General features: G+C 42.7%; 1 protein-coding gene across 2 annotated transcripts in view; it reads left to right on the top strand.

Annotated features, from left to right (window-relative positions):
* The window catches only part of dlst (dihydrolipoamide S-succinyltransferase), a 64434-nt gene that overhangs the window by 21695 nt on the left and 21533 nt on the right, over nucleotides 1–21206 (top strand). For both annotated transcript variants that reach the window (XM_063043922.1, XM_063043913.1), the window contains 6 exons: nucleotides 1382–1437; nucleotides 2011–2122; nucleotides 2205–2393; nucleotides 4039–4121; nucleotides 6907–7004; nucleotides 15921–16051. In XM_063043922.1, coding sequence (XP_062899992.1) covers nucleotides 1382–1437; nucleotides 2011–2122; nucleotides 2205–2393; nucleotides 4039–4121; nucleotides 6907–7004; nucleotides 15921–16051 — 669 coding nt within the window. The remainder of the gene's footprint in view (nucleotides 1–1381; nucleotides 1438–2010; nucleotides 2123–2204; nucleotides 2394–4038; nucleotides 4122–6906; nucleotides 7005–15920; nucleotides 16052–21206) is intronic.

Below are 21206 nucleotides of genomic sequence, written 5' to 3'. Positions count from 1 at the left end.
TTGCAGTTCTTTTCTCAATTAGTTGGAAGAGATTTTGTGGAAAATTTCTAGCATGTTGGGATGCTGGAAGCTAATTAAAATATTAAATAGAAATAGTGAAATTTATTTACATCTTTCCTTAAAGACAACTTCTTCATCCTCCTTCGACATCGATCTTTTTCCAATGTTCTTTGATTTTACAACTGGGTGGCATTATCTATTTACATTCTTACGTTTGCTGAGATAGCCATTAAACGATTTTCTGGCTTAAATTGTCCTGTCCCCACTCTATTTCCTCTGTAGCTTCTATGATTGGCTTCCCTCTATTTCTCATTGGCGTGCCTCCTCACAGTGACACCATTGTAAAAAATAATTAGATTGCATGTAAACTCACGGAATTTTAGTTTTACCTTGCAGCAGCTTCATTCCATCTATTTGCTACATCTCATTTGTCAACTTGTCCGATAGCTAGCTGTGGATGAGCAGAAGTTTTCTTTACTGATAATCAGAACCAGTTTCTTTGGTATTTGTGTCTTGAGATCATTGTCATTTTTGGCATTATGCATTTAACTCAGTAATAAAAGTATACAGGGAAAATGCCATGGTGGGGCAGACAATCCAGTAAAGCAATTACGAGAATGGTGACCTTTATAAGAGGATTTGAGTTTAAAACTATTAGAGTACAATTATATAGGATCTTGGATAGACCACACCACATACAGAGTCATGTACACTTTTTGTTCTCTTCCTAAAAGGGATATATTTATTATGTGGGGATGCAACAGAAGTTTACAGATCAATTTGTGGCAGGGCAGGTCTGACATTTGAAGAGAAATTAAGTAGACTAGACTTCTATTTTCCAGTAATCAAAGGAGGGCAAGCTCACCCCGTTTAAAACATGTAAAAATGTTTAGAGTTCTCCATTGGAGAACTCGGTAACTGGAGAATGATTCCCCTAGCTGTGGAGTCTGCAACTGTCTTAAAATGAGGTACAAGTAATGTAGAATTGAAATGAGGAATTTCTTCACTCGGTGAATGGTGAATCTCAAGAATTCTTCTCTTACCGTGGACTATAAATGTCAGTCATTAATTGCATTTGAGATGATGAATTTTGAGATGTTAGAGGAACCGAGGGATATGGTGTTAAGTTAGATTGGCCATGATCGTATTGAAACGTGGAGCTGAATTACCTACCTTTTCTCCAATTTCTTAAGTTTGTATGTAAAAAAAAAAGGATCAAGAAGCTAATGTGTATTCTTGGAACTAGAATTTACAAATTTATCAATTGGTGTTTTAGAAGATTTCTAAGACTAGTATGAGGTTTTGATTTTAATTCAGAGAATGACACTTGCAATCTCTTTTCCCTCACAAAATATGCATTAATTCCTGTTTTTCTTTGCAGGTGTTGGTGATGAAGTAGGTGAAGATGAAGTAGTTTGTGAAATTGAAACTGATAAAGTTAGTAATATTTTTGATTGTTCTTTGTAAATTGCTTTTTCCCTGTTTTTTAAAATTAAATCTCTGAGATTTCTTCAATATAACTGTCAGCTAACAAATAATTTGTTCCTTAATATTCCAGTATTCTAGTGGGGAAAGCTTTAATCTATTCCCAGATTGCTTCAAACCAAGAATTATGAAGGTTTGAATAACGGACTGAGGCTCCTTAGTAGGGGTTCAGATGACAGAGCCAGTAGAGTGATAGGGAATAAAGAGTCAATGTTTCATTTATCAGAGACCACAAGCCAGTTTTTCTGAGAATTCCTGATTATCTGTGGATTTGCCATCTGAGTATTTTATTGTCGTTTGTAAAACAAGCTTAGAAGATCTGTCTGCTGTGTTATTAGTTTGGATCTGATTTCTGAACCAACTCCTCCCCCCCCCCCACCCCCGTCTTGAATACTGAACGTAAAGATATTTTTGTTTCTTAGTTGACTGCTAGAATCAAAAAGGTTGCAGAGAATTTCCGTGCTAACACTGAGAATCTGATCTGGTTAGGGTATAATTTCTGCAATAAATACTTTTTCTTTACAGACATCAGTGCAGGTCCCTGCACCGCATTCTGGTATCATTGAGGAGCTCCTGGTCCCTGACGGCGGTAAAGTGGAAGGAGGAACGCCTCTGTTTAAACTCAGGAAGACAGAAGGTGGAGTATCCTTTATATTACACAATGTTTGAAAAACATCATAGGTTGAAATATGTTAAAATTTTTATTTTTGTTTTTCCAGGTGGTGCTGTAAAGACCAAGCCAGCAACCCCCTCTGCTGCTAAAGCAGAAGCTCCAGTTCCACCTCCAACCACAGCGCCGCCACCGCCTCCACCTCCACCGCCACCTCCAGCAGCCACAGCAGGGGCAATTCCAACCACAATGCCACCCGTGCCACCTGTACATGCACAACCCATGGACAGTAAACCCGGTAAGCTTTAAAAAAACACCAGTAATTTCATACCTCAAAAATCTCATACTCCACTTTATATTAATGTCATTTCTTAAACGGTGTCTTGCCATAAGATGCACAATGAGATCCTATGCACTTACCTCAGTGGGTTGTACACACACCTGAGATTAAAGGTTGTGACTTCAAGTTCCACTCAGCGTCCCAAGCACAGTCAATTAGAGTGACATTCTGGTGTAGTCCTGAGAGAATGCTATGACGTTAGAGGGCTGGGTGCTTGAAAGAATGTTAGACTAATGCTTATCTCTCAAGTGGATGTTTAAAAACAAATATCGTGACATTATGTCAGGGTGTAGCAGAGTGATCCAGTTTGTCAAGATTGTCAACCATCCTTCACATAACATCATTAAAAATCAAGATTATCTGGTTAATTGTCACATTTTGTTGTGATTTTTGTGCAAATTAGAACTCTCATATTCTATTTTTCTATTGTGTACATACATCTATTGATGCTTCTGGCCACATCTTCAGTGATGTTCCTGAAATCATCGGGTGTTTCAGGTCTTTCAACATCATACAACCTCCTCCAGGTGACCCAGCCGGGTCTGATCAGACCCCAGCTTGTGTCCAGATGGCTAGCTACTTATGACTCCATGGCTCCCCTCTTTTGAGCCACAGCCATCTTGAGGCCCTCTCTGCCGCATCGGTGGTACTGCGGATGGCTCTCCTCTTCCTCTCTCCCTCGATGCCCAAAATGCTGAAGGCTCTAACTAAAGAATGGGCTACGAATCCCCTACAACCAACCTCCACTGGGTGACACCTCGCTCTCCATCCAGCCTGCTGACAGTTGCTGACCAGTCCTGCGTACTTGGAGAGCTTCCTTTCAAAGGCCTCTTCCTTGCTATCTTCCCATGGGACTGTCAGCTCCAGCAGCACCACTTGCTTAGTAGACTCAGACACTAGGACAATGTCTGGTGGCAGGGTGGTGGCTGCGATATGGTTGGGGAACTTCAGCTGCCCTTCGGGGTCTGCCAACAGCTGCCAATCCCTTGCAGAGGTCAGAATTTTGTGCAAATTAGAGCTCTCATATTCTATTTTTCAAATATGATCACACTTCAAAAATATTTTGTCTTGGAATGTCCTGAGTTCCTGAAACTTACTCTATTAATGCAAAGCATTATTTTCCTTTTACAATGTATGTTTTTGGTGTCATTCATCAAAGGAACAACACTGAACCATATATAATGAGTTCACTTTTTCCCCAATCCCGTGCCTTATCATACAGCATTCTCCTTACTACTGCTTTGAACTGCCACTAAGATTATGCACTCAAGCCAGAGTGAAGCTTGAATTCCCAGCTTTTCAAATGAAGCAACTGTACTATTGACTGAAACAAGATAATGTAATAAAGCAGTGAAAGCAAAAGGTTGTTAATTTTAGCAAATCTTTTGCTGTATCTAGTAACTCATAACACTCTTTGCAATCATGGATCACTAACTTGTAACTAGTAAATTTGCTAATGGCAGCATGGTTACAATTGTTTCTTTAAATGGAGTTTTGCAGTGTTATCTGCAAAATATGAGATGATATGCCCAGGATATAATTGAGGGTATAGCATATACGTAATTTCTAATATTGCCTTGTTGTACTGTTATTTTTGTTCCAGTATCAGCAGTGAAACCTACTGCAGCTCCTGTTGGACAGTTAACTTCAGACGTGGAATTCAAAGGTGTCAGATCAGAGCATAGAGTAGGTATAATAAAATGCTGTCATAGCAATTGCATGTTATATACAGTATTTGGCATTGTATACAAATAGTATGAGTGATTGCATTGTTGATGTACTTGGATTGAAACTCTAAATGCTATTTTATCAGCTAGCAGATGAAACTTTTCCTGTGAAGCAGTTTCATTTTTTGTAGAATTCTTTGATAATCATGAAATTATTGCCTGGCTAACTTGGAAAAATGGGCTGTACATTTATTCAGTGAAAAAAAAATCATCTTAGTAGTTTGTGGCTCTCTATTCTTAGAGCATTACATCACAGAAACAGGTCCTTCAGATGGATACAGTAAACAACTCCAACAGGCACACAGGTAAAGTTCACCTGAAAGTCTGTCGAGGTCATCAACTGTATTCAGTGCTCTTGGTGCAGGCTCCTCTACATCAGGGAGAACTGATGTAGATTGGGGGAACCGCTTCATCGAGCATCTCTCCTCTTTCCCTTTCTCCCATGGCCCACTCTCCTATCAGAATCTTTCTTCAACCTTTACCTCTTCCACCTATTATCTCTCAGCTTCTCACTTCATCCTCCCCCTCCCCCGCATCTACCTTCCCCCTCAACTGGTTTCACACATCACCTACAGTTTGTACTCCTTCCCCCGCCCCCCATCTTCCTATTCCGGCTTCTGCCCCTTCCTTTCCACTCTTGCTGAGCGATCTTGGTCCAAAAAAGTCAACTTTTTATTTCCCTCCATAGATGCTACCTGACCTGCTGAGTTCCTCCAGCATTTTGTGTGTGTTACTCCATATTTCCAGCAGCTGCAGAATCTCTTGTGTTTAGTATTTCACTGACTGTCGCATTAATGAGTCTTGGTAAAATGAAAACCACTGGACATTGAGGGGTAAACAATATTGGAGAGAGATGGTGCACATAGGAGGCCATTAATTGGAAATGGATTAGCCCAGTCACAAGGAATCACTGCAAGAGGTTTTTAACACAGTTTTCTGGAAGCATCACTTCATCTGCTTTATGGACTCATTCTTCTGAAATAGAGTCAAAAGTGGAGAACTTCTATCCAGCATGTACTTCCTTCTAATTCAACTTAGCATGCTTTGCCCGCCCCGTTTCATGATAGTAACAGCAGAACATGGAAAAAATGCAAATGTGTTGTGCTTATAATTACACAAAGTTGAAGATGGTTATACCTTGTCTATGTGCATCAAAGCAAGGCAGTATTCAAACATGCGCAGTGCTGATGAAGGGTCTCAGCCCGAAACATCGACTGTGTGTTCCTCTCCAGAGATGCTGCCTGAGCTGCTGCATTTTGTGTGTGTTACTCTGGATTTCCAACAGCTGCATAGTCTCTTTTGTTTATGGTATTCAAACAAGAGCTAATAAATGGCAAAAACACTTGTGTCATGCATGTTGCTGGAATTGTTCATCTCAGAAAAAGAACACATGGCGTTGACACTCATTTGCACTTTTACTGCTCTGGTGGGTTCATAATTGACAAGGATCTAATTTTTTTGTCAAGTACATACTGTGTTAATGAGCCCACATTAATTGGGTGTCATGTGAATGGCCTACTTCCTGATTTTTCCACCATTAGCAAGGCTCAAGTGAAGAGCATGATGGAATGCTGTTGTCCGGATAAGTGCAGTACAAACAATGCCCAAAAAATCCCAACATCCAAGGCAAAGTAAGCCATTTTACTGGCACCCCATTCATTTCTCTGTCCTTTTTCCATACATCTCCCCCCCGCCACACCTCCCACACTACACATTCTTACACTCCACTAATAGCATAGTTGTTACTTGTATTAAGTTCCTCCAGCAGCACTTCCCAAACTAGTAGAGCTGCTGCTCCAGCGACTTGGATTCACTCCTGACCTCTGCAGTTTGTGTGGAGTTTGCAAGTCGTCCCTCAGGGTGCTCCATTTTTCTCCCACTTTTCCAGGCCATGCGGATTGAAAGGTTATTTAGTCTTGATAGGTTTGTGCAGATGGCGGCAGAACCTGGGATGAGTTAATGAGAATGTAAGGTGCATAGGTTTCGAGAAGAAATAGCAAATAGGATTATTCTGCAAAGTGGCATAGCCGATGATTGAAATAGCTTCCTTTGTAATATGGAAATATGGTGATCCCACAGTGTCTACCAGCAAGAAGGGTTGGTCTGTAGTCACTTGGGAGCATAGCACCTCCATTTGTAATTTTTCCTCCTTTTAACATGCCACCCTGACTTTGCAAACATTGTACTGTTCTTTTATCATCATTGACTTAAAGTCCTGGATGTTTGTAACTAAAACTACTTTGATTGATGGAAAGAGCTAGGGAATTCAAGAAGGTTGTTGACCACCATTTTCTCACAGACAGTTAGGAATAAGCAGGAGACGGTAGTATAGCCAACAAGGCTCACATCCTGACATGATGAAGTCTCAGTTCACATCACATCTGTGTGTCCTGGCTTCTATTGACATTCTTTGCAGTTCTCTTCATGTCCTTTGGCCTGCCAATTTTGGTACTTAATTCCAGCCTTGCAACCCTCCAGTTCTCACCTGCATTGGCCCTGCACTAGCTCTAAATTCTGGAATGCACCATATCTTTTCTCTTTCGGGATGCTTCATAAAACTTATTTTACTAAGCACTTGATTGTCTGCCTTAATGATATTATATGATGCAGTATCAAATTTTGTTTGTTACATCTCCCTTGAAGCAACATGGGATGAAATAGATCAGGAAAGTTGCTCTATTGCATGTGCAAGCTGTTGATTAATTAAAATGGAGTAATTCAGTAAATAACTTTCAAATTATTAGGTTAAAATGAATAGAATGCGACAGCGAATTGCACAGCGACTAAAGGAGGCTCAGAATACTTGTGCCATGCTGACGACATTTAATGAGATTGATATGAGGTAAGATGGATTCTGTACCTACAATCATCATCAGTGGTATAAGCATATAGCTGTAATTGTCATTTATTTGATATGCTTATTTGTTTGATGAGAAAACCTAGTGTTTACTGTATGATTCATTGCTGACTTGTGTTAAACACAGGAAATTTTCCTACCTCTCGAATATTGGAGTTGTGAGATTCCATTGCACTATTCACATTGACGCTCAGTACCAGTACGTTGCGACTCTTCAATAAGTGTTAGCCAGAACTGCTAAAACCTTTTTATGTTTTGCTTCTGGAAGCAGATGTAGAAAACTTGTCATCCAGTGTTGAAGGGCAAGAGTGGTAGTGAGTGATGTGTCTATACCTTTACACCCATTGATACCTCATATTTCAACTGTTCATAGCCAGCTTAACCTTTGCTGATGTGACCGGCTGGATGCTGTTGGGACACTCCATTATTTCTGTGGTCTCATGAAATAGCTGAGGTTAACAGTTGTAGATTGTTAATCATTGTATCAAATCCATGCTTTATCATTTCAGGGCACAACAGTGTTGTCTTCCCCAATTTTGCTGCTGTGTCCTCTTCTCTCCCCTTTCTTGACCTTTGTCTTCCTATGAGTCTTGTGGAAAGGTTGTACACAGAAGGTTACAGGACAATGTGTTGGCTTTAAATTGAAAGTAACTCTGCTACATCTTGAAATGTAATTAGGGAATTTTCTTCCAATGTCTGTAAACCCTATGCCAAACTGAAAAATAATCTCCACTTAATGACAAACGTGTAAATATTTGTTCCTAAAGTGCTTTTTGTTGTCAGTTGCACCGACTGCCCCATGTTAATTTGAGAAAATATTTGTCTCTTGTGTTAGAAATAATGCTTTTAGCATTTCTTTTAAGGGTCTAATAAGCCAGTTTTGGTTACAGCTCTTCAGGATCGTGTTGTGTAACAACCTATTTAAACAGATTAGTGAAGAATGCATTTTGTAAGACTAACATCTGCATGGAGACTGAAGAGAAGGAGGGAAGAGATGAAGGAGAGAGATAAACCCCCAAGGGAGAAGCTCGGTCTTCAAATAAAAGCAGTTTAATGATGAGGCAATGGAATTTTGATATTGTTAGACTAAAAGATTTTATCATTTCTGGCTCCTTTTCTTGTGTTCTTGCATCTTGGGGATGCATAATAGTGTTAGTTAAGTAATCCTAGATATAATGAGCTTAAGTGCAGGAAAACAAACAGGGTTAAGGGGAAAACACAGATATAGATGCCTTTTATTTGGTCAGTGAGCACACTATCCACTTTCACTGGCTTTTAACTCTTTCATTGCTAGTTTTATTTGAAATATCTAACCAGTGAGAAAACACATGTACTTTCTGCAGGGAACTCTGCCTTCTATAGATTTCACTTTGTTTGGAACACCTTTGCACCATTTATGTGAAACAGCAGCATCAAATTTTTCAACACCGCATTGTGAGGCCAGCAGGTCCATATTTTTCTGCATTTGTAGCATACCAATTCTTTGTTGTTGCTTATGGGTGTGGTTAGAAATTCATGATTTATGGCATGGCCAAGCTGTGTATCTTTTTGGACAGATGAAAACTGTTGAAATGAGAGGACTTTGTTTCCCAGAATTCTATTTCTATGTCCTACTGAGCCAAGAGAGGATAAAAACCTCCATGAATGTCGTCTGGGATTTCCATGCTGCCTCTGTCCAGTCCTCACTCTTACGGTTTGATGTGACATTTGTACATCCATTAGAAATTGTGCTGTGTACGAGTGGCATAAAAATCTTATCAAAATTGTGTTTGATAGTTGAATAGGTTCTCAATATCATTTATGTATGTCAGAAATTTCAGGGTTCATTCATACTTGCCTCCCTCCCACATAGGACTGTGTGCCTATATAAAGAGTCTTTCAGGTAGTTGAATTATATAGACAAATCTAGATTTTAATCATGACTTGGTTGGTGTACCTGATTCTATTGATCTGTAAAATAAAGTCTCTTGTAATGGATATAGAGGATTAGTTTTTTCCCATAATCTTAAATATAATGTGATATTACAGATTGCCATCTTCAGTTGCCCCTCCCCCACCACCAGACATTTTTCTTGCATTGCAGGGTGTCTGTTTTGCAAATAAATAGTATTAAGTTGGCTGAACAGTTTAATGATTGCTAACTCTGTGCCCTGCAGATGGTGAGGGAGGAGAAATAAAATCATGAGTTGTAAAGGTGTATCACAACTGTCATCAGTGTAATGACACAAGTTCTCTTTGAGTCTGAAAATGTGAAGGGCAGTGCAATTTGCTGTGGGGCAGAGGAAACAAAAAAGGAATGATTCTGCTTGGGTGAGATGGAATGAAATTGCAGTGCTGGAGTCACTATATGTTCATTGAAAGCCTAAAGCTAATTTCCGTGCAGCCACATAAAAAAGTAAGGGTCCTGAACAATTATAAAAGGCATTCAGGTGATAATGAACTCTTCGGTTGTCCACGAAATCCAATGACGACGTCCACTCCTTTAACGGTGAGATCTTTGACTACTAGACAACGGGGTGACCTGTTGGGGCACCCTTTGAGAGAAGGGTAGTGCAATCTGATGTGACCAGAATGAACATTAAATTTTCCTGAATGCTATTGGTATCGCTTTGCTTTGGAAATTGAAGAAGAAAACCTCAGTTTATTAAAGAAGAACAACGTGTAGCAAAGCAAATATAGCTGCTCCTCATTTAACGAAGGACACTTTTGATGGCATCATTTCTAGTTTATCTGCCACCCTTGTGCCTCTTGTTGTCATTCTGGAGACATGCAGCCCTTTCATTCCCCGTCTCTTCATCTCTTCTGCGGTTTGTTCTTTGTCTCTGATCCTGGAGACGTGCATGCCTCTCCTCCTCTGTCTGTTCTTCTCTCATCTTCTTTTGTCCTGACTCTTTGATCCTGGAGTCGTGCGGCCCTGGCCTCATCCGATTCTTGTTCTCTCCCTCTCCTTGCCGCTTCCTGATGACGTTTGGTGTCATCTCTTGACCATAATGTCCCCCTTCCCTTTCCACGCGGCAAAATTAGGCTGACCTTTTTCTTTTACCCTAATGCTGGATAGAAGATACGAAGCACTAACACCAAAGGATGCTGATTATTCTTGATGATATGGTTGGCGCTCTCCTAAATGGATGTGATATAGTCACCGTTGTCCTTTGACTGTAGCAAAGGGTTTTATGGGTGTCTCGAAGTATGTCATTACAAAGATCTAATTATCTCTTATTGACGGGTGGCAGTTAGATCTGCTCCAATCCTGCACATGCTGATGATGATTAGCAGAATGTGACCCCTCGAATTAGAGCTGCCCTGCCCTTTTGCTCCGGTAGGTGTCACTGCTGAGGTTGGCCGTGCGCATGCGTCGGGCTGTCGCGTCCTGATTTCCATGATGGCCGATTGGGTCTCAGGTGAAAGCCAGCCTGTTGACTTTTGGCGGATGAGCAATTTTATACGAATATATAACCCCGAACTTTGCCTGCATTCTGTAAGTTAGTGCATTTTAATTCGATTGAGCCGAAAAAAATGCCGCTGTAATGCACCGTTTGCACTAATTGGAGGTCACAAACAGACAAACAGACAGACAGAACATGAGAGTTTTAGTAGTACATAGATACAGTCCTATCCTCGGCCCACAAGCTCTATTGCAGGTGGGACATGTATATGTGGTAGTGGTGGCAACCATGGCTGCATTTCTCCTGACTCTCTTCTGTCTTCTGGTTGTTCTTTCCATCTCCAGAACACGAACCCCGTCCCTACACAGCTGTTACCAAGTGGTACGGTCAGCAGCAACATCCTCCAGGTCCTCGGGTCTGATCTTGCACTTCCTTAAAGCATTCTTCATCTGATCCTTATAGTGCTCCTTCGACCTTCCAGCTGAACATTGACCATGATGTAGCTGGCCATATGCACTCTGTGGGGTAGCTGACATGGGGGCATCCTTATCACGTGCCCCAGCCACTGCAGCTGACGCTGGGTGATCATTGGCCTCAATACTTCTTCAGTTGGTCTTTACAAGTATTTCAGTGTGAGGCACCCGCTCACGCCAGGTAATTCCCAGGATGTGCTGGAGGCAGCTTATGTGGAAGCGCTCCAAGGACTTGATGTGACGGCTGTAGATTACCCAAACTTCACAGCTATAAAGGAGGGTGGTGACACAGACTGCTTGGTATATGGCGACCTTTGTGGAGGGACGAAGGCTCCTGTTCTGAAAGACTCTACACCGAGGTCTCCCAAAGACAGCTGATGCCTGTTTAATGTGGCTCTGGATATTGTTGTCAAAAATGCTGCTATCCGCAGAGAGAATGCTCCCCAGACATTTGAAAGATGGCACTACTGTCAGCTTTTCATCACCACCAGTGAAGGTAGGTAGAGTGGGTGGGACACCGGTACTCCATTGGCAAACCACTTCTGTCTTGGTGGCATTGACAGCCCCATCCTGCTGTACGCTCTCCGCCACAGCAAGGACAGTCTGAAGATCCTTCGGAGTATGGGCCACAAGAGCACAGTTGTCTGCATACTGCAGCTCCAGGACCCGCTCTCTATGGAGTTTGGTGGTTGCGGGGAGCCTCCTGATGTTCAAGAGGTTGCCATCTAATCTGACGTTCACTGCCACACTGCTGCTGTCTTCAATCTTGTTGTGGAGAGGCTTGGTAACACACAAGAGAAAGATGTTAAAGAGCACTGGCACTAGTACACACCCCTGCCTCAACCCTGTGTGTACAAGGAAGGGTTTGGACTGTTGTCCTCCTATGGTCACCCGAGCAGTCATCCCATTGTGGAACTGGCAGAGGATGTTAACAAATTTATTGGGACAGCCAAACCTAAGGAGGACATCCCATAAGAGCTCTCTTTGCACAGTGTCGAATGCTTTGGAGAGGTTGACAAAGGCCATAAATAGGTCCTGATGTTGCTCCTGACACTTGTCCTGAAACTGCCGGGCTGTAAAGATCATGTCGATCATGCTCCTGTTCTTCTTAAGTCCACACTGCGATTCCGGCAGCATTGACTCAGTGATGTTGCTAATGAGTCTTTGAAGCATCACCTTAGCCAGGACCTTTCCAGCAACAGAAAGGAGTGATATGCCCCTACTATTGCCGCAGATGGCCTTGTCACCCTTGTTCTTATAAGTGACAACGATGTTTGCATTTCTCCATTGCTGTGGGATGTTCTCATCAGTCCAGGCCTTGGTGATGTACTGGTAGAGGGTACGCATACACATGTACCCTCCGTTCTTCAGTAACTCAGCAGGGATATTGTCAGTGCCAGGGGACTTGTTCTTAAGGGAATGGACAGCTGACAGAATTTCCTGGAAGGTTGGTGGTAGACTGAGGTCATGGATAGGAGGAAGTTCAGGCAGTTCGTCCAGGATGGTGGGGTCTGCATCAGAAGGCTGTTAAAATGCTCTGCCCACCTCAGCAGAATGGTATTCTGATTCTTCAGAAGTGTTAGACCATCTGCTGTTTTCAGGGGAGTAACACATTGATTTATTGGGCTGTAGATGGTTTTGACAGCATTGTAAAAATTATGCATGTTATTATTATTGGCAAAGGACTGGATTTCATGTGCCTTTTCAGTCCACCACTCATTTTGTATGGCCCGTACTGCCTTTTGCACTTTCCTCCAAGCTGCCTGCCAATGCTGTCTGATACTGGTAGATGACGGGTTGTCTAAAGTTGCCCGGTGTCCTTTGTGCATGTCCTTAAGCAAGTTGTGGATGGTGTCTGAGTTATTGTCAAACCAGTCTTGGTGGTTCTTGCTCTTATGACCGATGGATAGGGCTGCTGCCTCATAGAGCGCAGAGCTGATATAGGTCCACTGTTGTTCCATGGTATTTTCTGAACTCAGACAAGGTTCCAACTCCCGTAGTTTCTCAGCTAGGGTGCATCGAAACTCACTTCTTGCTTCTGTGTTTTTCAGGGGGTTGCAATTTAGCCGCTTTTTATTGGGTTTACTACACTATTATCAAAAGCACACTTCTGCAATGAGCTTAAGTATTTTGTGTAGATCGTACTACTGAGCTTTCTGAAAGTTTAATGATACAGTGGCATACAAAAGTTTGGGCACCCTGGTCAAAATTTTGTTACTGTGAATAGTTAAGTGAGTAGAAGATGAACTGATCTCCAAAAGTCATAAAGTTAAAGATGAAACATTCTTTTCAACATTTTTAAGCAAGATTAATGTATTATTTTTGTTTTGTACAATTTTAGAGTGGGGAAAAAAAAGGAAAGGAGCACCATGCAATAGTTTGGGCACCCCAAGAGATTTGAGCTCTCTGATAACTTTTACCAAGGTCTCAGACCTTAATTAGCTTGTTAGGGCTATGGCTTGTTCACAGTCATCATTAGGAAAGGCCAGGTGATGCAAATTTCAAAGCTTTATAAATACCCTGACTCCTCAAACTTTGTCCCAACAATCAGCAGCCATGGGCTCCTCTAAGCAGCTGCTTAGCACTCTGAAAATTAAAATAAATGATGCCCACAAAGCAGGAGAAGGCTATAAGAAGATAGCAAAGCGTTTTCAGGTAGCCGTTTCCTCAGTTTGTAATGTAGTTAAGAAATAGCAGTTAATAAGAATAGTGGAGGTCAAGTTGAGGTCTGGAAGACCAAGAAAACTTTCCGAGAGAACTGCTCGTAGGATTGCTAGAAAGGCAAATCAAAACCCTAGTTTGACTGCAAAAGACCTTCAGGAAGATTTAGCAGACTCTGGAGTGGTGGTGCACTGTTCTACTGTGCAGCAACACCTGCACAAATATGACCTTCATGGAAGAGTCATCAGAAGAAAACTTTTCCTGCGTCCTCACCACAAAATTCAGCATCAGGTGTTTGCAACGGAACATCTAAACAAGCCTGATGCATTTTGGAAACAAGTCCTGTAGACTGATGAAGTTAAAATAGACCTTTTTGGCCGCAATGAGCAAAGGTATGTTTGGAGAAAAAAGGGTGCAGAATTTCACGAAAAGAACACCTCTCCAACTGTTAAGCACGGGGGTGGATCGATCATGCTTTGGGCTTGTGTTGCAGCCCATGGCACGGGAAACATTTCACTGGTAGAGGAAGAATGAATTCCATTAAATATCAGCAAATTCTGGAAGCAAACGTCACACCATCTGTAAAAAAGCTGAAGATGAATAGAGGATGGCTTCTACAACAGGATAATAATCCGAAACACACCACAAAATCCACAGTGGACTACCTCAAGAGGCGCAAGCTGAAGGTTTTACCATGGCCCTCATAGTCCCTTAACCTAAACATCATCGAAAATCTGTGGATAGACCTCAAAAGAGCAGTGTATGTAAGACGGCCCAAGAACCTCACAGAACTAGAAGCCTTTTGCAGGGAAGAATGGGCAAAAATCCCCCAAACAAGAATTGAAAGACTCTTAGCTGGCTACAGAAAGCGTTTACAAGCTGTGATACTTGCCAAAGGGGGTGTTACTAAGTACTGACCATGCAGGGTGCCCAAACTTCTGCTTCAGGCCTTTTCCTTTTTTGTTATTTTGAAACTGTAAAAGATGGAAATAAAAAAGTAAACTTGCTTAAAATATTAAAGAAATGTGTCATCTTTAACTTTATGCCTTTTGGAAATCAGGTCATCTTTTACTTGCTTAGCTATTCACAGTAACAGAAATTTTGACCAGGGGTGCCCAAACTTTTGCATGCCACCAGATTTTGTGACACAAGATCTGTGATGTGTAGTTTGTTAATGTAGGATTGGCGCTGAGCAATTGTTAAGCTGAAAGTCATTAGTGAAAAATAAAAGTTGATAATAAGTTTATTAAAATAAATGTAGAGAATGAAGGCAGAAGATCTGATGCTTTATATTGAGCAGCTCAGTGTAGCTTGAGACCAGAAAATATTTCAATTCTATTTATTATTGTCTTAAGGTTCATATAACAAAGGACAAAACAAAATAAAAATTTAGCACCTCTCAAGGTGGGAGAGATTGCTAATATCTATGAAGGAGTAGGCTTTAGGGGTGACAGACCTATTTCTACAATGTATAGTCTGTTTTATCTCAGTTTTATAAACCTTAAAGTTTATTTAGAAGCCATTTCCAAGTATTTGTTACTTTTGAGGTTTGAGGGAAGAAAGGAAACTCCGTCTAATTTCAGTCTTTCTGCTCCACATATGCTTGTAAACTCTTGTCTAACCTTCCATTTGTAGTAATGTTATCCTTGATTTTTTTTCTTCAAAAAGCTCATACGATTCACAGAGAAAGTTCCATAATTGCTCAACATGTAATCAACATTTCAGATAAAAGTAAGGATGATTGCACACAATTAGAGATGTCTTGGAAATCTAATTGAATTCTGAAAAACTAGGTGCTCTAACCTAGTGGAATTATTAATAAATCTGTATTTGTAATGTTTTTTTGAACACACTGCTTTCACTTTTGACTTGAAGTGAATTCTGACAATGTCGTTGTACCTAAAATATTGGCTATTCTTTCCAGAAATGCTTACAACATATTTTTACTGTTGTTTCCATCTAGGTTGTTTGTAACAAATGGCATTTTTTTCACGATTTTGTTCAGTTCTAGGTTGGTTTCTTGTGGATCTGTTAATTGGGTTGTTCACTTTCCCCTACTGTGTATTAACCTAGCAGTTTTTAAACGTAGCAGTTTTCTTTTAGGAAAATGCCCACATTGACTGACTGTTTATAAATATTTAATAGCACTCACTGCTTGGCATTTTTGTATAAGAAACGTGGAAAATGGAGAATGTTTAAACTTTGGTTTGATGATCAAGAATATCTTATATGGTTGAATATCTTATATATCTATATGTCTTCATGCATATCTTGTGTTAGTAGAGCTTTGCCTCCTGTGATTTTGTAGCAGCTTACTCTGGTCAGCACTATTTGTAGTTTATGTTGTTGTTGAAAGAAAATTGTTTTTCTTTTCTTTGCAGCAACATCCAAGAAATGAGAACTTTGCATAAAGAAACCTTCCTCAAGAAGCACAACTTGAAGCTGGGTTTCATGTCTGCATTTGTTAAGGCAGCCAGTTTTGCACTGCAGACTCAGCCAGTGGTAAACGCTGGTGAGTGAAAAATACAGGTTGACTTTCACTAATCCGACTACCTGTAATCCGGTTCCTTCGATAATCCGCACTGATTTCAAATTCTCCGCGCAACTGTAATTTCAAATTTTCCGGGCCACCATACCAATCTGCTGCGCATTGTTTTGGTTGAGCTTGATTGGTTCACGTGTTGGCACGCGCTTGTAAGCACAGACAGGCTGCTTGTTTTCCTGAATTTATTAATAACACTTGCATGAGGTGCGGCCGCCCAGCACCTGCCCATCGGTCCGGTTCCACCTTCTCACCCGCCTGCCGGCAGTCACGCACTACCCTCCAGCATCGCCCGGCCAGCGCTCCATTCTCTTCTGTCCATGACCTCAGATCAGATGTGGTGACCCGCTGAATTTAAGCATTTTACTAAGTGGAGGAAAAGAAACTAATGAGGATTCCCTCAGTAACTGCGAGTGCAATATAGTCTTTGGGGTAACTGCAAGTCTGTGTCTTTGCTATCGCTTAGCTCATGCTTGACTGCTGGTAGTGGAGGTGCTTTATTTTTTGCCGGTGGGGAGGGGAGATTGTTGCTCGCTGCCGCTTACGCGCAGGAGGGACGGGAGTTGGGGGGTGGATCTTAGGGGTTCTAACATTTAACTGTTGTTCATTCTTTGGGGCATTCCTCTGTTTTCGTAGATAGTTGTGAAGAAAAAGCATTTCAGGATGCATATTGTATACATTTCTCTGACATTAAATGAACCTTCGAATCCTTTGATATTTTAAAGCTATAATGAGGCGATTAGCTATTGCTTAATATGATCCTCCTGTAATCTGGCATTTTTGCTAATCCGGCACTCCTCAGGCCCCAATGGTGCCGGATTATAGAAGGGCGACCTGTAATTGACGGGACCATATATCGGTGCACATATTTGAGTAGTAAAGCAGGAAGGATTATTGATTCAGTGGTTTTAAATGAAGAACAATTGGGTGACTCTTGGTCAGTAGAATTTAAGAAAGAATTAGTCAGAAAATGACATTAATAGTCATCTGAAATCTTCCCAGCTATTTACATAGGGATAAATGTAAGTTTAAAAAAAACTCCCCATTCTCTCCATTCAAACAAAAAGCTGCCAGTATTTGACACTGAGAAACCTTGAATGAAAGTGAACAGTGGTAATGTACTGATTCAGGATTAACTCTCAACAAGATACTAATATTGAAGTCAAATAAACTGTAGAATCTGGAAATCTATGGTAAAAACAGCAAATGTCAGAGTACTGATGAATGCATAGAACATAGAACATAGAATAGTACAGCACAGTACAGCCCTTCAGCCCACAATGTTGTGCCGACCCTCAAACCCTGCCTCCCATATACCCCCCCCCACCTTAAATTCCTCCATATACCTGTCTAGTAGTTTCCTAAACTTCACTAGTGTATCTGCCTCCACCACTGGTGGCAATGATGTTTGACTTGAAACATTAACTATTTCTCTTTCCACTCATGTTGCCACACCAGAGTTTTTGCAGCATATTTTGTTTTTATTTCAGGCAGCTATAATGTTCAGTTTATTGCTGAAACTTGATATGCAACCTGCACCATGCACCAGCATATTTTCATTATTTTTCCTGTTCATTGCTATAAAATGGAATGTCAATCTTTAATATTTTTGTATTTTATTTTGGAAAAAATGTGCAACTCTTGCTTCGGCTAGCGGCTTAATATAGGGGGTGATAACCCCTGCCTCGGCCAAATTTAACAAATCTTGTTTGGGTGGTTGTCCCTTGTTACAACTCAGCACCCCGAAATAACAAACAGTACACAATATGCGATTAAACGATTAAGCTTGATAATTCTTACTTTGACTGTCTGGTTAGTATAGAAAACGAAAAAAAGGACCAATCTTATAAAACAATCTGTTGCGCAAAGTTGGAGCTCACTAATAGGTCGATCTTCCACCATTGACCTCCTCCAATCGTCACTGCCCTTCGGACCCTCACTGCAAGTCCACCCCATCTGGCGGTCTACCAAATCTCTCCATTCTTCTCTCCTCATCTCTCCCTGGCAAATAGACCGCGAAGATCTCTCTTCCAGCTTCACAAGACAGAGCAATGATCTCCTAATTGGCTAACATGCATGCCACAGTCCTACTATCTCCAGCCAAAACCCAAACATTGCTGCTACAGAGAAACCATACCTCAGCAGTGAACATTACAGAGAGGCCATTACATTACCAGTGAATCGTTACAGTGTGTTACACTCCCCCCCCCGCCCCCACCAAATTTAGTCATGTCCTCATGATGTTGAAATAATTCGTCAAGTCGACCCTTCCTGCAAAACACAAAACCCAATCCAGGTGCAAAAGGCAGTGACATAGCTCCAAAAAACGGTAGAGATTACGCCCTATTCCCCTGGTGCTACATAGGCCAGCCTATCCAGTGGTCTCCCAATTCCCTGAGACCTCTGTACCTCCTTACTTAACTCTTCAGGCTCAGATGCTACTGGGGATACTTCTGGTCTACCTGGTGAGTCCTCCCCCAACCTATCACTCGTGCCCCCCGTGACTCGGAGCCCGCTGTCCCGTGTCCAGACCCCGCTTCCTCTCCTTTCAGGGTCCTGCTTAACCCAGGCTGCCCACAGATAGACGCCCCCCCCCCCCCGACTTCACCTGACTCAGCGGGAGAAGGGCCGGAGTCTCTTCCTCAATCACTGGGGAGTTAGCGAAAGGCAGCATATACCACACGTCCAAGTCCTCATCCTCCGAATCAGTATCCCTCTCAGGGGTGGGGGCTGGCCTAACCTCGCCTGTTGGGGGCCCGGTAGTCCCCCCGCGTGTCCAAAGAGTCCTCTTACTAGGTGTAGGCTCCAAGTTGAGCTCTGGGTCTACCGGCACCTCTTGACCCAGGGGCAACAGGTGGGTCCGATGGAGAATCTTCCCAGGCCCTTCCCATTCTCGGGTTTCACCCAGAAAACTGATAGGTTTGGCATCTGACTCTCCACCACATAGGGCGTAGCCACCCAGCGGTCAGCCAACTTGTGCTTTCCAGGTAGCCCCAAATTCCTTATAAGGACCCGGTCTCCCGACAGGAGTTGGGAGAACCTCACCTTTCGATCATACCTTTTCTTATTTCCTTGATTCTGCTGGGCAGCCGCGACCCCAGCTAATTCATAAGCCCTTTTCAACTCTCTTCTCATGTCAGACACATACTTAGTTAAGTCTTCAGTGGTAAGTCACTCCCGTCAGTCTCAAAACTAAGGTCAGTGGACAACCTTGCCTTGTGCCCAAACATCAGATAATATTGCGAGGCAAGGTTGCCCGTTGACCTTTGTTTTACCTAGTAGCTTCATTTCTCGTACAATTATAACTGTGAACCAGATGCCCAATATGTTGACTCCACCTGCTCTTCTTGCTGATCTCCAGGGTCCGGAGCATGTCTAGCAAGGTCCGGTTAAACCTCTCTGGCTGAGGGTGATAGGGCGTGGTCCTCTACCTCTGGACTCCAAGCATGCCCAGTAACTCACGGATGAGTCTGCTCTCGAAATCTCATCCCTGATCACTATGTATTTGCCTGGGAAGGCCATAATAAATGAAATACTTCTCCCATAACACCTTTGCCACTGTAGATGCCCTCTGGTCTTTGGTAGGAAAAGCCTGAGCATATCTGGTGTAATGGTCCGAGATGACTAAGACATTCGCTGTGTTGCTGGCTTTGGGTTCTATTGACAGGAAATCCATAAGTCCATACACACCAGGTCCAGAGGCCCCGCACCCTCCAGATGGGACAAGGGAGCAGCCCGCGTAGGCAGTGTCTTCCGTCGTATGCATCGAATGCATGACTTGCAGTGTTCTTCGATCTCCGACTTCATTCGGGGCCGGTAAAACCGGTCTCTGAGCAATCCATAGGTCTCTTCCACCCTCAAATGTCCTGAATCATCATGAAGTGATTTCAACGCCATCCTCCGATACTGTCGGGCAGAACCAGCTGGCAACACCGGGGTCGGTCTGGGGGTGATGTGACCCGGTATAAGATCTGTTTTCTCAACTCCACCAAGGCCATTCTCGTAGTAATGGAGGCACGGACGCTGCCCAAATGGTACTAATGCACGGATCATCTTGCTGAGCAGCAGCCACTTTTCCCAGAACTCAATTCCGGCAGCTGATTTGTCTTCAGAGCATTCAGGTTACAATAAACTTGGGGGATGGTGTCATCAGAAGCCCTCAATTGATCCACTGCTTGATCTGGCCTCCCCTATTCCTCTGCCTTCACGGTGATGGCAAACTGACACATGGCCTTCACCCCAGGGGCAGGAACGCTCTCCCACTCCTCGTCCCTGTCTAGTTCCCTCATGCGCCCGTTGGGACAAAGCATCAGCATCAATGTTCCTGCTTCCCAGCCAGTACTTCAAGCTGAAATCATAGGCAGACAACACCGCCAACCACCGATGGCATGTGGCATCCAGTTTCGCTGAGGTCAGGATATAAGTTAGAGGGTTGTTGTCCATCCTCATCTCAAACTTGGCCCCAAGAGGTAGTCACTCAACCTATCCACCACCGCCCACTTCAATGCCAGAGATTCCAACTTGTGCGTGGGATAGTTCTTCTCGGAGGGCGACAGACTCTGGCTAACAAACCCACCAGGCCTCAACCCAGAGCCCTGATCCTGATACAGGACGCCCCCTAAACCCTCTCAGCTGGCATCCATGTGCAGTACATACCGTAATCGGGGGTCCGCAAAAGCCAGCACTGGTGCCTGGGTCAGCAGCTCCTTCAGTGACTGAAAAGCCTTCTCACATTTTGCATCCCACCTAGGTCCAAAGGACTCCAATGGGCTAAGATACTCTCCACTCTCCTGTCCCTTTTACCCCCTCCCTTTCTTCCCCAAGGGAGGGTAACCGCACAGAAGCTGATTCAAAGGGTGATTCATTTTGCGTAGTCTTTCACAAACCTCCGATAGTAACCACAGAACCTGAGGAATGAGCTCAGAGCGCTCACAGTCTGGGGTCTTGGCCAAATGGTAACTGCCTTGGTCTTAGCTGGGTCTATAACTACCCCATTCCATGAGACTATGTGCCCAACATAGCTAACAGACATTTGGCAGAACTGGCACTTGTCCAGGGAAAGTTTTAACCCTTCAGCTTTCAAGCGGCCTAGCACCTTCAGCAGCCTCACTTCGTATTCTTCCAA

Source organism: Mobula hypostoma, chromosome 1 (assembly GCF_963921235.1).
Source record: "Mobula hypostoma chromosome 1, sMobHyp1.1, whole genome shotgun sequence".
Taxonomy (NCBI): Eukaryota; Metazoa; Chordata; class Chondrichthyes; order Myliobatiformes; family Myliobatidae; genus Mobula; species Mobula hypostoma.
Note: the sequence above shows the minus strand (reverse complement) of the source record. Positions and strands in the feature narration are given on the sequence as shown.